At 42.0% G+C, this 13,585-nt stretch overlaps 1 protein-coding gene across 5 annotated transcripts in view; it reads right to left on the minus strand.

Moving 5' to 3' along the window:
• The window catches only part of MSRB3 (methionine sulfoxide reductase B3), a 179,959-nt gene that overhangs the window by 147,988 nt on the left and 18,386 nt on the right, over positions 1-13,585 (minus strand). Inside the window, exon 1 of one of the 5 annotated variants that reach the window (XM_084877611.1) lies at positions 12,631-12,787. The exons of 2 other annotated variants lie outside the window; for them this stretch is intronic. Coding sequence is in view for 1 of the 3 variants with exons in the window: in XM_084877615.1 (XP_084733741.1) it covers positions 12,631-12,715 (85 nt within the window). In the remaining 2 variants the exon portion in view is untranslated. Of the gene's footprint in view, positions 1-11,943; positions 11,969-12,630; positions 12,788-13,585 lie in introns of those variants that run through there. 2 more of the 5 variants (XM_084877615.1, XM_084877614.1) reach the window with 2 other exon arrangements.

Raw genomic sequence — 13,585 nt, forward strand, 5'->3', positions numbered from 1 at the left:
GGATTAGATAAATTAGTGCCTGACATGTAACACAAGTTAAATACATATTTTTTAGATGGATGACAGATAAAGAGAGACAGCAAGGATGTAAAAATATTTGTAAAATAACTTGGTTACAGAGGATGGCAAGTTAAATAGGCTTTTTGTTTTTTGTTTTTTAATTCAGAGAAATTTGAGTATGTTTAAATAAAAGATATTGGGAGATTATCCAAGAGTGTGGGAAAACTTATAGACATCATAAAGTCACAGAATGTATGAAAAAAATCATCCTTTAGGAAATTAATCCATTTAGGAAAAAATTAAGGCCATACAAGGAAGTTATGGTACAAAAAGGTTTTATCTCTGTATACCAAAGGTTTTTGGTCTATAATTTTGAGGGGTTGGGGAAAATCAGTATTTCCAACCACTATCAAGAACTTCTTTTCATTTTTGTCCCTCATAATCTCTTTTGGTTATTTCATACTGAAAGAGAGTTCTAATTAGCAATTACATATGTCTGCTTAATAAAACAATTATACTAAGCAAATACATCTTAGTTGGAAAATCCAAGGCTCAAAAAGATTAAATGATTCTTTTAAGTTCACACGAATATATTTTTAAAAGATTATGTCATTTTCTTAATATGAAGAAACTGGTCCAAATTATGACAGGAAATTGATGGAAACAATTCCAAACCATGAACCAAAAGTAAAAAACTAAAAAGTTTTTAAAGGATAACAAAGAGGCATAATTTCCTCTTCTAATCTATAATAATAAATGTATAATATGCTAATTAGATCAGACATCCTTCCATACGTCCTTCCTTCCGGACAAAGCCGCACTGGGTGGGGGCCAAGGCAGAGGTAGCAGAGGTCCCCAGCCGCACCGGTGGCAGACAGGGGCCGGGGCCAAGGCCCTTGCAAAAATGTCATGCATTGGGCCAAAACCAGTTTGGCTCAGTGGCAGAGCGTCGGTCTGCAGACTGAAAGGTCCCAGGTTCGATTCCAGTCAAGGGCATGTACATTGGTTGCGAGCACATCCCCGGTAGGGGGTGTGCAAGAGGCAGCTGGTCGGTGTTTCTCTCTCATCGACGTTTCTAGCTCTCTATATCTCTCCCTTCCTCTCTGTAAAAAAATCAATAAAATGTATTTTTTTAAAAAATGTCATGCATTGGGCCTCTAGTCTATAATAATAAAAGCTTAAGTGACCGTTTGACCATTCAACAGGTCACTATGAGGTGCACTGACCACCAGGAGACAGATACTCAATGCAGGAGCTGCCCACAGTGGGAGCACTGCTCAGCTGACAGGCGCCAGACTCAGGGCTCATGGCTGGCCACCGCATCCCAGAGACTGCAGCAGAGCAGCAGCAAGCCTCCCAAGAGGCAGCAGCAGGCATCACAGGGCCGGGATGAGCAAGAGGCAGCAGCAGGCCAATGTTGGCCTGCTGGTTTCAGCCTGATCCCCACTGGCTAAGCCGAGGGACCCACCAGTACACAAATCCGTGGTGCACTGGGCCTCTAGTTATAAATTAAAAGCAATAGTAAATCCCAGAGAATTAGAGGGTGGGGAGTGGGACTTGTATAAGGAAGTCACAGTCTAACCATGAAGCAAATTAAAATGAGGCATGACACTAAGCAATTGGTGTTATACAGGAGAAGTAATTTGAACATCACACTAGGGCAGTGGTCGGCAAACTGCGGCTCGTGAGCCACATGCGGCTCTTTGGCCCCTTGAATGTGGCTCTTTCACAAAATACCACATGCGGGCACACACATACAGTGCGATTGAAACTTCGTGGCCCATGCACAGAAGTCGGTTTTGGGCTCTCAAAAGGAATTTCAATTGTTGTACTGTTGATATTTGGCTCTGTTGACTAATGAGTTTGCTGACCACTGAACAAGGGTCATTCCTTTTGAATGTGACAGAAACATTTAATATCTTTAAAAATTAAACAGAGAAAATATAATTAAAAGAAAAGGCTGCATAGGAGTTAGAATAGTGTAATGATTAAGAGCATGGAATCTGGAGCCAGACTACTTACATTCAAATAACAGTCACACAAATTATTGAATGACTGTACCTAAGGCCCTAAACTTAATATATGAGTTATCAGGATTCTACTGTACCTGCTTCATAAAGTTGCCATGAGCATTATATAATATATGTAAATAATAAAAACTTAGACTAGTGCCTTGCTCATAGTAAGATCTGTTTGGGAATATTTGCTATTATTATTACCACTATCATTTTTGTTATTACTTGATATATGGATGATGACACTTAAAAACAATAGGGGAAAACACAAATATTTAACTCCTTAGGAAAACACAAGAACCCTAATGGATAAATGTGCAAAGAGCAGAAATACATCAAAAGTAGAAAAACATGTAACTTTAAAATGCTAATATTTAAAAAATAAGTTACATATACCAGTATGGATAACACAAACATAATGTCATGGGGGGGAGGGGGAGGGCGGAATCAATGATAAAACTGTAAGGAAAGCAAGAGTTTATCAGTTGTCATTTACTCTAAGTGATAATCACAAATGTGTGACTGCGGGTACCTCAGAGCAGAGGAAATATGTGGCCAGTCAAGGTCGCACAGGCAGCTTCAATATTCCATTTCTGCTGGGTGGGTATTCCCAGATTTTAAAAATGATTATTTATGTAGATACTACATATTCTTTTTGTTTGTGTAAAATATTTTGTAATAAAGAGCCAAAAAATTACTGAGACATTTTAAAGACCAGAGAAGATGCTTTTAAAAAAAAAGAGAGAAGATACTGTTTTTAACCTGTCAATTAAGTCAAGTTTTTTTCTTTAAAACTTAATGGAGAAAACCTTCTTTAATGATAAAACTAAATTAACTAATTTTAAGATGGTCAAAGGCAAATTCTGTGGCAGTGTACTTTGTTAAAGGACTTTCCCCGAATGATATATCATCAAGCCTAAATAAGCAATTCTTAGCTGTACATTTAGAACAACTGACATAATACCTAGTAATCCATTGCTTCTGATGGGATATTTAATATGATGTTTCTAATACAATGTAATCTATCTTCTAAATAAATACTAAATCTTTAAACAGGTTCTTAACTTTGCTTATGGATCAAATTACTGGATACACTAGCTTACAAAGTTCAAACGTAAGATCTTAGTCAAGAACATTTTTATTTAGTTCCACAAAACACACAACTCAAAACCAACATAACAAGACATAATATTGTATCCATTAAAAATTATGAAAGCTATTTGAAATCTTTTAGACAACCTGTAAATTACAGAATCTTAAAGCAAACTCAAGGAGCTTATATGGTCTTAAGAACAAGACTAGAAAAACCCAGTCTTTCAATGTTCTTTTCATCAAACTAGACTGACTCCCTGGAAACATGAACATATACACAACGATGCAAATATACTCATGAGTGTGCAATTTTAAAAAAAGGCTCTGCACATAGGTAAACATCCTCTGCCTTCAACCTATCCACTTCCTGGCCCCCAAAGGTGGTCTGACTAGAAAGCATATTCACAGACCAAGAAATCAGGAACAAATCAACACACAAGTGTTGAGGATGTGGAGAAAAGGGAACCCTAGTACACTGCTGATAGGAATGCAGACTTGTGCAGCCACTGTGGAAAACAGTATGAAGTTTCCTAAAAAAAAAAAAAAATTAAATATGGAACTCCCATTTGACCCAGTAATCCCACTTCTAGGAATATATCCTTAAGAATCCCAAAACACCAATCAGAAAGAATATATTCTCACCTATGTTCATAGCAGTGCAGTTTAAAATAGCTAAGATTTGGAAACAGCTGAAGTGTCCATCAACAGATGAGTGGATACAAAAACTGTGGTACATTTACACAACAGGATACTAAGCAGATATCCTATATAATAAAAGGCTCATATGCAAATTGTCCCCTTGGGAGTTTGACCATCTAGGAGTTTGACCTCTCGCTATGATGTGCGCTGACCACCAGGGGGAGGCTCAGAACAAAGGAAGGCCCTGGCAGGCTGGCAGCTGGCAGCTGGCAGAAGGAATGCCCTGATCAGCCCTGATCGCCGGCCAGGCCTAGGGACTCTACCCTTGCCCAAATTTTGTGCACCAGGCCTCTAGTAAAAAAGAAAGAACTCTTACCATTTGCAACAGCATGGATGTACTTGCAGAGTATTATGCTAGGCAAAATAAGCCAGTCAGAGAAAGGTAAGTATCACATGATCTCACTCATATGTAGAATCTAATGAACAAAATAAACTGATGAATAAAATAGAACCAGAGACATAGAAGCATGGAACAGACTGATGAATTTCAGAGGAAAGGCAAAGGTAGGAGTGAGGAGGGGAGTCATTAACCTCAGAACTTATATGCATAACCCATGGACACAGACAACAGAGTGGTGAAGGCCTAGGAGGAGCAGGTATGCAGTGAAGGGGTCAATGGGGAAAAAAAAACAAAAAACATCTATGGCATTTTTATTCCCCTTCATATATGGTCTATTTTTTTCTTCTATACCTACCTTTCTATATGATCTGGTAAAAACTGGATGCTCAACAAAAGTTGATTTTCTTCCACATGCCTTTGCTATACTCTCCTTCCCCAAGCTGCATTGTCTCACTAATTAGAAAGGTGTAGGACAAGGAACCTGGAAGGCTGGTCAACCTTGAAGCTCTGAAAGGTCAAAGGCAACCACTCCCTATCTGATTAAGACCATGGTAACTGAGGCAACTTCCTCACCAAATAATCATATAAAGCCTAACTGATAAGATAATCTACCTGTTACTGAAATTACCTGCCTAAAGACAATGGGTGTATCCCAAACCTGAATAAAAGGGATGGCAAGGCCTCAGCAAGGCGGTAGTCTTCCCACTAGAGGTGGGCTCCCACCAGGCCCCCATTATTCCCAAATTAATACTTTCTAGTCTCTTTTCACTTGTGTGCAGCCTTCTCCAGAACTAAAACCCTGAATTGGAACCCTGAACCATACGGGATGTGAAAGGGGTTCCCACACATGCCATCTCAGATTATAGGAAAACATACTATTATTCTATTTATTCCATTTTTACACATAATATTAGAGTATTCATGGAAAGCCTGTAAAATCTAAAAAACAGATAAGGACTGAGAAAGGAGAGCAGTGTGACTGAGCTCCAATGTCAAAGGAAGGTGGTGACATTGTAGGATATCATAAAAGCTTCAGAACATTCGAAAAAACTGAAATCATTACATCTGGGACAATGGATCCTAAGAACCTATCAGAATTCTTCTACAATAGATGAAACAATCTAATAGAACTTACAGTACAGTGAACAAGATGACTACGTACTAGTACAAACTTTACAATGCAAGATGGTAAAATAGTGCTCCAATCAAGGCACAAAATGTCTTAGAAGCAGAAGGAAATGACACGTTCTAAATGTAATACCATGTGACCAGGCCTTAAGGACTTCAACAGATTATGACAGAAAATTATTCCAAGCAGCAGAAATACTGTAAAGAAAGGTAAAAATGAAAAATTCTAGACATGTGAAAGAAATATGAAAATAAATGATTAACTCTTGATCCCTAAACTATTTTGAATGTCTCTGATTACCATAATTTGTTTTAATGAATTTACTGATTTTTAAATCACATTTTATTTTTATTTTTAATTGAATTTATTGGTGTGAAATTGGTTAATAAAATTATATAGGTTTCAGGGGTACATTTTCATAATACATTTCTATAGTACATTTCTATATGTATTGTGTGTTCACCCCAAGTCAGTTCTCCTTCCATCACCATATATCCCCTCATACCCTCTTTTACCTCCCCCCACCCCCTTTCATTTTTTATTCTTCAATTACAGTTGACATACAATATGTACACCCCAGTGATTAGACATTATGTAACTAAGTGATCATCTCAATATATCCTGTGCCCATTTGACACCATCAGAGTTATTAGAATATTATTTACTATATTCACTATGCTGTATATCCTTGTGACTATTCTGTAACTACCAATTTGTACTTTTTAATCCCTTCACCTTTTTCACCCATCCCTCCAATATTCCTCCCATCTGGCAACAATAAAAATATTCTCTGTATCCATAAGTCTGTTTCTGTTCTGCTTGTTCATTTATTTTGTTTTTTAGATTTAATTGTTGATAAATTTGTATTTATTGCCATTTCATTGTTCATATTCTTCTTCAAGAAGACTCTATAACATTTCAAGTAATACTGGTTTGGTGGTGGTGAACTCCTTTAGTTTTTTCTTCTCTGGGAGACTCTCTATCGTTCCTTCAATTCTAAATGATAGATTTGTTGAGTAATTTTGCTTGTAGGTCCTTGTTTTTCATCATGTTGAATATTTCTTGCCAATCCCTTCTGTTCTGCAAAGTTTCTGTTCAGAAAATCAGCTAATGAAGTTTTATGGGGGAACCCTTGTAGTTAACTACTTTTCTCTTGCTGCTTTTAAGATTCTCTCTTGGTTTTTAACTTTTGCATTTTAATTATGATGTGTCTTGGTATGGGCCTCTTTGGGTTCACCTTTTTGGGAACCCTCTGTGCCTCCCAAATTTGTATGTCTATTTCCTTCACCAGGTTAAGGAGGTTTTCTGACATTAGTTTTTCAAATAGGTTTTCAATTTCTTGATGACTCTCTTCTCCTTCTGATACCACCATGATGTAAAATTTGGTACACTTTAAGTTATCTCAGAGGCTCCTTACACTATCCTCATTTTTTTCTCTCTCTCTATTCTGATTGGGTGTTTTTTGCTTCCTTATATTCCAAATTACTGGGTTGATTCTCAGCTTCATCTACTCTACTGTTGATTCCCTGTAAATTAGTCTTGGTTTCAGTGTATACTTCATTTCTGACTGGTTCTTTTTCATGGTTTTCATATCCTTTTTTACTGTTGAAGTACTCACTAAGTTCATTGAGCATCCTAATAACCAGTGTTTTAAACTCTGCATCTGGGGCAGGTTTCTTTGCCTCCTTGTGTTTGTCTCTATGTATCATATAGAGCTGACACATCTCTCAGGCTAGAGTGGCCTAATGTAGTAGGTCTTGTTGCCTCCAGTGGCACAGCCACCAAGTTCACCAGAGCTGGGCACTCCTGGTCAACCCCCACCTCATCCCCCATATGGGCTATGTACATCCTCCTGTTGTAGTTGAGCTTTGATTACTGCTGGCATGCAATGGGAGGGTTTTACACCCAGGCATATCATCTGTAAGGACTGGCTTCGACTACCATGGAGGATCAGCTATTCAGAGGACAACTCTATGGAGCAGGACTTATTTTGGTGCCTCCTAAGTCTGCCTCTTGAGTGTGTCTCTTATAGAGGTGGGTGGGTGGTGGTGCTTCAAAGTGGTCTGAAGCTGTCCACCGGGTGTAATGGCTCTGGCGCCTCCTGGGAGGAGCAGGCCAAGGTCAAATGCAGACTTTGTTCTGTCTGGGGTCTCTGGGCATGAACTACAATGCAATCTGCAGATGGCTGCTACTTGCGCCAGTCTTTGAGGTGCCCAGGAGAGGCCAAGCTGTGAACCAAACCCAGTTGCTGCTAGTGCCAGGCCTGTGGCCACTTAGCAAGAGGTAAGGGGCATGCCAAAGCTAGATGCTATTTGTTTTGAGAGATTTTAGGCAAGTGTGAAGAAAGCATAAGCCAACACAGGCCATTTGTATGAAAATGCCACTGGAAATAGATTGGGTATGCCCACAAGTTGGGTGGGGTGGGGTTTCAGGGAATTACCAGGGCAGGCTAGCAGTGATAGCCAGGTTGATGGAGACTTAGATGTGTTGCAATGTGGCTCCATGGGCGTAGGGTTTAGCAAAGGAACAATGGCCTCTGCCAGCACTTCTGTCTGAGAGAAAGCTGCCCTTCCAGCCCCCAATGCCATACAATTCAGTCCCTCCTTGGATGTCCCTGGTACCTTTCAAGCTTCTGCCTCAGCACTGAAGCTCAGAGGAAGTGAGTCAAAGTACTTGTGGACCCTTTAAGAGAAATAGCTGGGACTCCGTAAACACTCTGTCTCACTCAGCCACAATCCCTACTGGTATTTACAGCCAGAAAATGTGGGGACTTCCTTCCTGGAACCCTGGGCTGGGGGGCCTGGTGTGGGGTTGGGACCCCTTACTCCTCAGTGAAGATCTCCTCAGCCAAGATATCCCTCCTGATTTTTATCCGTCAGCCTGTTCTGTATCTCTGTCCCTTCTACCAGTGCTTCTTCTAGTTGTAGGACTTCCATTTAGAGAGGTGTCAGGTGGTTCTGAATGATGGTTGTTCTGAAGTTTAGTTGTAATTTTGGTGTGGGACCAGCCTGTTCTGTATCTCTATCCCTTCTACCAGTGCTTCTTCTAATTGTAGGACTTCCATTTAGAGAGGTGTCAGGTGGTTCTGAATGATGGTTGTTCTGAAGTTTAGTTGTAATTTTGATTTGCTTGTGTGAGAATGTGAGTATGCCACAATCATGACTAAATCTAATAAATTTACCATTTTAAGAGGTTTTGAGCTTAGCATTTTAATCTAGTGGATTTCTTAAAATATGCAAATGATTACCCGCAGGATGGAATAGTTGTTAAGCAGTATTTTCACAACTCAGATGGATCCCAAGCTCTGTCACAATTCTTTTTTTTTCTTTCTTTCTTTTTCTGTTCTGCCGTAATTTTTGATGTGGTGCTACACTCACTTTATTCCCCACAGGTTTTCTCTTCAGTGCTGGTCTATCAGTGTGAATGAACCAATCTAACATCCTAGAATCCCACAAAAGGGTCACACTCTTTTACTAGTGCACACATGTTGCAATCAAGAAAAAATATATATATTTTAAGGACTAATAACCCAATAACAAAAAAGGTAATAATGTAAAATAAACCATTTAAATGTTTATACTACATTCTATAAAAAAAACTCTAGAATTAGAAGAGACTTTAGGAAAAAAATCTAGATTAATCATTTGAACCAAATTGTGCCTGCTAGGTTCTTTTTCTCAGTTTAGCATCAAGGCTAAATGATTAAGCCTCTCTGTAAATTCTCAGGAGCCTCTGAGAAGTCACATTCAACCATGAATACAAGAAAGCAGACATAAAATGGTCAGCAAATAGAGAACAATGAAGCAAAAAAAGGCAAAGACTAGAGACTGGAAAAGTTGCAGGTTTTCCAGTCCCTGGTACCTAATAAGGTCTGTCTGCATTTGGCTCCCATCAAATTCCTTTATTTCTTTTTCCTAAAACTAGTTCAAGTTCATTTCTGTTACTTGTAGCAGAAGCTTAAATAATGAAATAACCAAAATCCTCTATAAAGTCAATTGATTGATTCATTAATGGTCTATCTTTCCTATTCTTTTCTTTCTCTTTATTTGTATTTCCTTAAGAGTTATAAATATGACTTTGGTATGCTACAGAGACAAATATGTGAACAGAGACCCAGGATTTATTTCAAAAGTAAAACCCATCATGCCCAGGGAAGAGAAAATAGGAATATTCAAGTAAAACCCTTGAGATATCTTTACAGCAAACAGGGATGCTAACTAACAGCTGGCAAATTAAATAGCTATCTGATTACCCTCCTATTGAAAGCCAATTTAATTCTGAATAAAAAGATGGGTAAGTCCAATTCAGTCTCCTCTGAGATATGATCAAAGGTGAAATTCCATATATGGTATTTCAACTGGAATACTCACACACACAAAAAGCCACAGTCCTCTCAATCATAGAAAGGTTTGGGTTCTCTCCAGTGGTATCCCTAACCCGGATGCAAATTCCAAAACCGAATACCAAACCATCTTAGGGCCTGGGCTTAACTATCCCCAAAGAGCTGTTAGGCATTTACCCTGTGATGTAACTAGCACTTCCTGGTATCAGGAAGACATTCACAGAAGCTTAATATTAAGGAACTCTGTCCAGGTGTGTGTGCATGTGCCAGGTATTAAGACATTCCTGAGACAGATCTGGGCCCCCTAATACTGGACCAACACCCATCAGACTACAAGCAGACCAGTTTAGCATGTACAGCAAGTCAGAGTTGACAATCAGAAGTCTGAATCAAGGTAGTGGGTGGCTCTGCAGGATTCTATAAACAAAAACAGTATTATATGATCCGGAGGTTAGAAGGGACTTGGGAACTATATCCAACTTCATCATTTTACCAAGAAGCAAGTTAAACATCAGAACCAAATTCATCAACTAAATGCCTAACTACAATGAGTATCAAAGGTGGGACAACATCAAAGGTACTATGATCAGATTATGATAGACCCTAAAAGCATGTGGTTCATTATTTCAACTTTATTTACTAAAGTTGCTCTTTAATAGTTGAAAATTTATTTTTAATTTTTAAAAAAAGGATAAGTGAGTTAAAAAATCCATAAAAACTACTTGTTGGGGCAATTTTTTGATATTTTGTTACTTGATTTTAGCAGAAGAATAAAGATTTCTAACCTATTGAGTTAACATTTTAGTTAAGATATTAGAGCAAGCACCTTTAAAAGCCAAATAATGGGTGTGGATTCTAAACCTAAATGATATAGACAGGCAGTTTAGGCACTGTGACAAAATTCTAAATGGCAGAGAGATACTTCTGATTTTAATACCAAAAAAAATTGAGACATGCACATAAGGCATTAATGAAAGTCACCAGAAATTAGAGCTATATGTCAGCTGGGACCAAAATCAAAAGTATGTTTAAATCATTTAAATATAAACTTGATGTTCACAATTGCTGGCAAGAGGCCATAGTATGGTGGATTTTTTTCTTCAAGGGCTGTTTACTACAGTAAACAGTATTAGGTAAGTCAACATATCACTGAGATTAAAAAAAAAAAAAAAAAAAAACATACATCTATTTCCTGCACAATCCACTATTTATAGTGCAGCACAGTATTTTTTTTTTAGAAGACCATTAATAAAATGTAGTTAGAACTTGTTGTATTTCCCAAGAAGTGCTATTAAAGTTACTCCTAAATTATGAATTCATAAAAAGTAGATCTCTTTTTTTAATATATTTTATTAATTTTTTACAGAGAGGAAGGGAGAGGGATAGAGAGTTAGAAACATCAATGAGAGAGAAACATTGATCAGCTGCTTCCTGCATACTCCCCACTGGGCACGTGCCCTCAACCAAGGTACATGCCCTTGACTGGAATCGAACCCGGGACCCTTCAGTCCTTAGGCCGACGCTCTATTCACTGAGCCAAATCAGCTAGGGCAAAAGTAGGTCTTTTTGAAAAACAATATTAACCAGAAACGAATATGAAATTGATATTACTTAATATTTTTAATTGCACATTTAATAAAAAGTTAAATATTTTTAAACCTCCCATTAATCTGAATTGACAATTTATAAGTTACATAATCCTGAAGACTTTTTATAGGAAAAACTAACTTTTAATACCTACTTTGCCAACAATGCTGCAAATGGAAAAACAGGAAGAGATAGCCAGAGAGTGCTGCATAGAACCTAAGCTTAAGAATCAGCTTTCAACTAATGTATCAGTCTATTTGTTAGTCATCTCTTATTTTCAACAGTTTAGTCTACGGGTGGTAAAAACAAAACAAAACTATAACTTCTTAAGGAAATCTCAACTCTGAGGACTTACAACTTCTGTCCCTTGGAGCCAGATAAAATTAACAACTGAGCTCTGATAACCAGATACTGATCACAAAATAGAAAAGTTCATGCACTTTCACATTTACCCTAAACTCTGAATTGGTGCTTTCACATAACTAACTTTTATAATAATCGTATATTTAAAAAAAACAAACTCATTGATATCTGCCACATGGTTTAAAGAAAACTATCCTGAAAGATTGTTCTAAGAATTCAAAACTGCCCAACTTGAAAGCCTCCAGTCCTAAACCAAATAATGGAGTGGCACCTTTCGTTCCTATAGTTCCGCTTGAAATAGTTAATGCCGGGGAAAACTTAAAAAACACGGACTTGGATGCTTTTTTTCCGCTTAAAAACAAAACAAAACTGGTACCTGGCAAACTCGGGGTTCCCTGTGGTCCTGGCCTGGTAAGTGCCAGCCGGGCGGGCCCGCGGGAGCCTGAGCCGCCAGCGCGGAGGGGGCGGCTGCCAGGCCGTGGGTGCCCCCCTCGCCCGCCCCCGGGTCCCGGCGCTGCCCCCGCGCCCCGCGCCCCGCGCCCCTGCCCTCCCTCTCCGGCGCGCCGGCAGCGCGGGCCCGGCTGGCACCTTCCCACGCGCCGGCCCGTTATCCGAGCCGCCACCTCAGCGGGGCCGACCTGCGCGGAGCGGGGACCCCGGGAGCCCCGCAGACAGCCCCGCGCCCCCGGACCGGGCGGCACCCCTCCCCGCCTCCGGCCGCTGCCCCGCCCGCCCCCCTCCCGGGCCCCGCGCCCCGCGCCCGGCGAGAGCCCCGCGGGCTCAGGTTCGCTCCGGACGGATAAGGTGTCAGCGCGGCGGCCAGGCGCCGCCCGTCGGCGGGGCGATGCCAGCCCTGACCTGGTTCCCGCCGCCCCGCCGCCCCCACCGCCCGCGGGGGCGCGACCCCCGCCGCCCTCCGCGACCCCCCGCGGCTGGGAGGGCGCCCCGCCGGGGGCTGAGGGGCGCACGGCGCTCGCGGGGGCCGGGGTCGCGGTCCCTCTCCAACTTGGCAGAATCGGGGAGGGCGGGAGGGGTGCGGGGGGCGGAGGGGAGCGCCACTCACCGGGCTGCAGGGCTCCTCGCGCCGCGGCCAGGCAGACGCAGAGGCAGAGCGAGAGGGGGCGCGGGAGGGTCCGCCGCGGGCTCATGGAAGGCGCAGGAGCCGCCGCCGCCGTCCGAGCCTCCCTGCCTCCCTCCCTCCGCGGCTCCGGGCGACGGACGGGGCGGCGGGAGGCATGACGGGAAATTCCTGGGCACGGGCCGCCGAGTCCAAATATGAGCAAAGGAGACAGCGAGGGAGGACGGCGAGCGCGCCCGCCGCAGACGGGGCCGGCTGCCCGGCCTTGGCGGCCGCCAGCTCCCACCTCCTCCTCCTCCTCCCGTTCCTCCTCCTTAGCCGCCCAAGGATGACCCCGGGGAGGGAAGCCGCTGCCCGGGGCACCCCTTTCCAACGTGGGCGCCCAAGGGCACAGCCGAGCATCCCACCCGCGGATCCCACCTGAGACCCCTGGGAGGGCGGGGGTGAAGAGAGGCGCCCCCACCAGGAGGCCGGACAGCGAGCCGGGGGCCAGGGAGAAGGGGTGTGAGGGTTTGGGGAGACTCTTGCGCTGCCCCTCATCAGCTGTGAGCTATGGTAGCGAGGGGGTGAAGGATTTGGCAAGTACTTCTCTTAAAGTGTGGGAGGGTGAGACTGGAGCCACACTTCCAGTTATGCACCCACTCAGGTGAGCCATCCTGGGGACAACAAGCAGGCATTATAATACTTAAAACCACCTCCTGCATCCCAGGTGAGGGGCCTTCTGCACCAGGTGTGATGTGGGGTGTGTGTGTGTGTGTGTGTGTGTGTGTGTGTGTGTGTGGTGTTGTATGCGTGTTTCTTTAGCCAGAATTACAAAGGAGCTCTTCCAAATTTATATCTGAACACCATATATGAAGTTGAGGCAGGTTGAGGGACAGTAGTTGTTCACACTACCTAAATGCTGATGTGTACACCTGCCGTTCTTTCTGCCTCCAACCTC

The sequence above is a fragment of the Pipistrellus hanaki genome (genome assembly GCF_964339955.1).
Source record: "Pipistrellus hanaki genome assembly, chromosome: 3".
Lineage (NCBI taxonomy): Eukaryota > Metazoa > Chordata > Mammalia > Chiroptera > Vespertilionidae > Pipistrellus > Pipistrellus hanaki.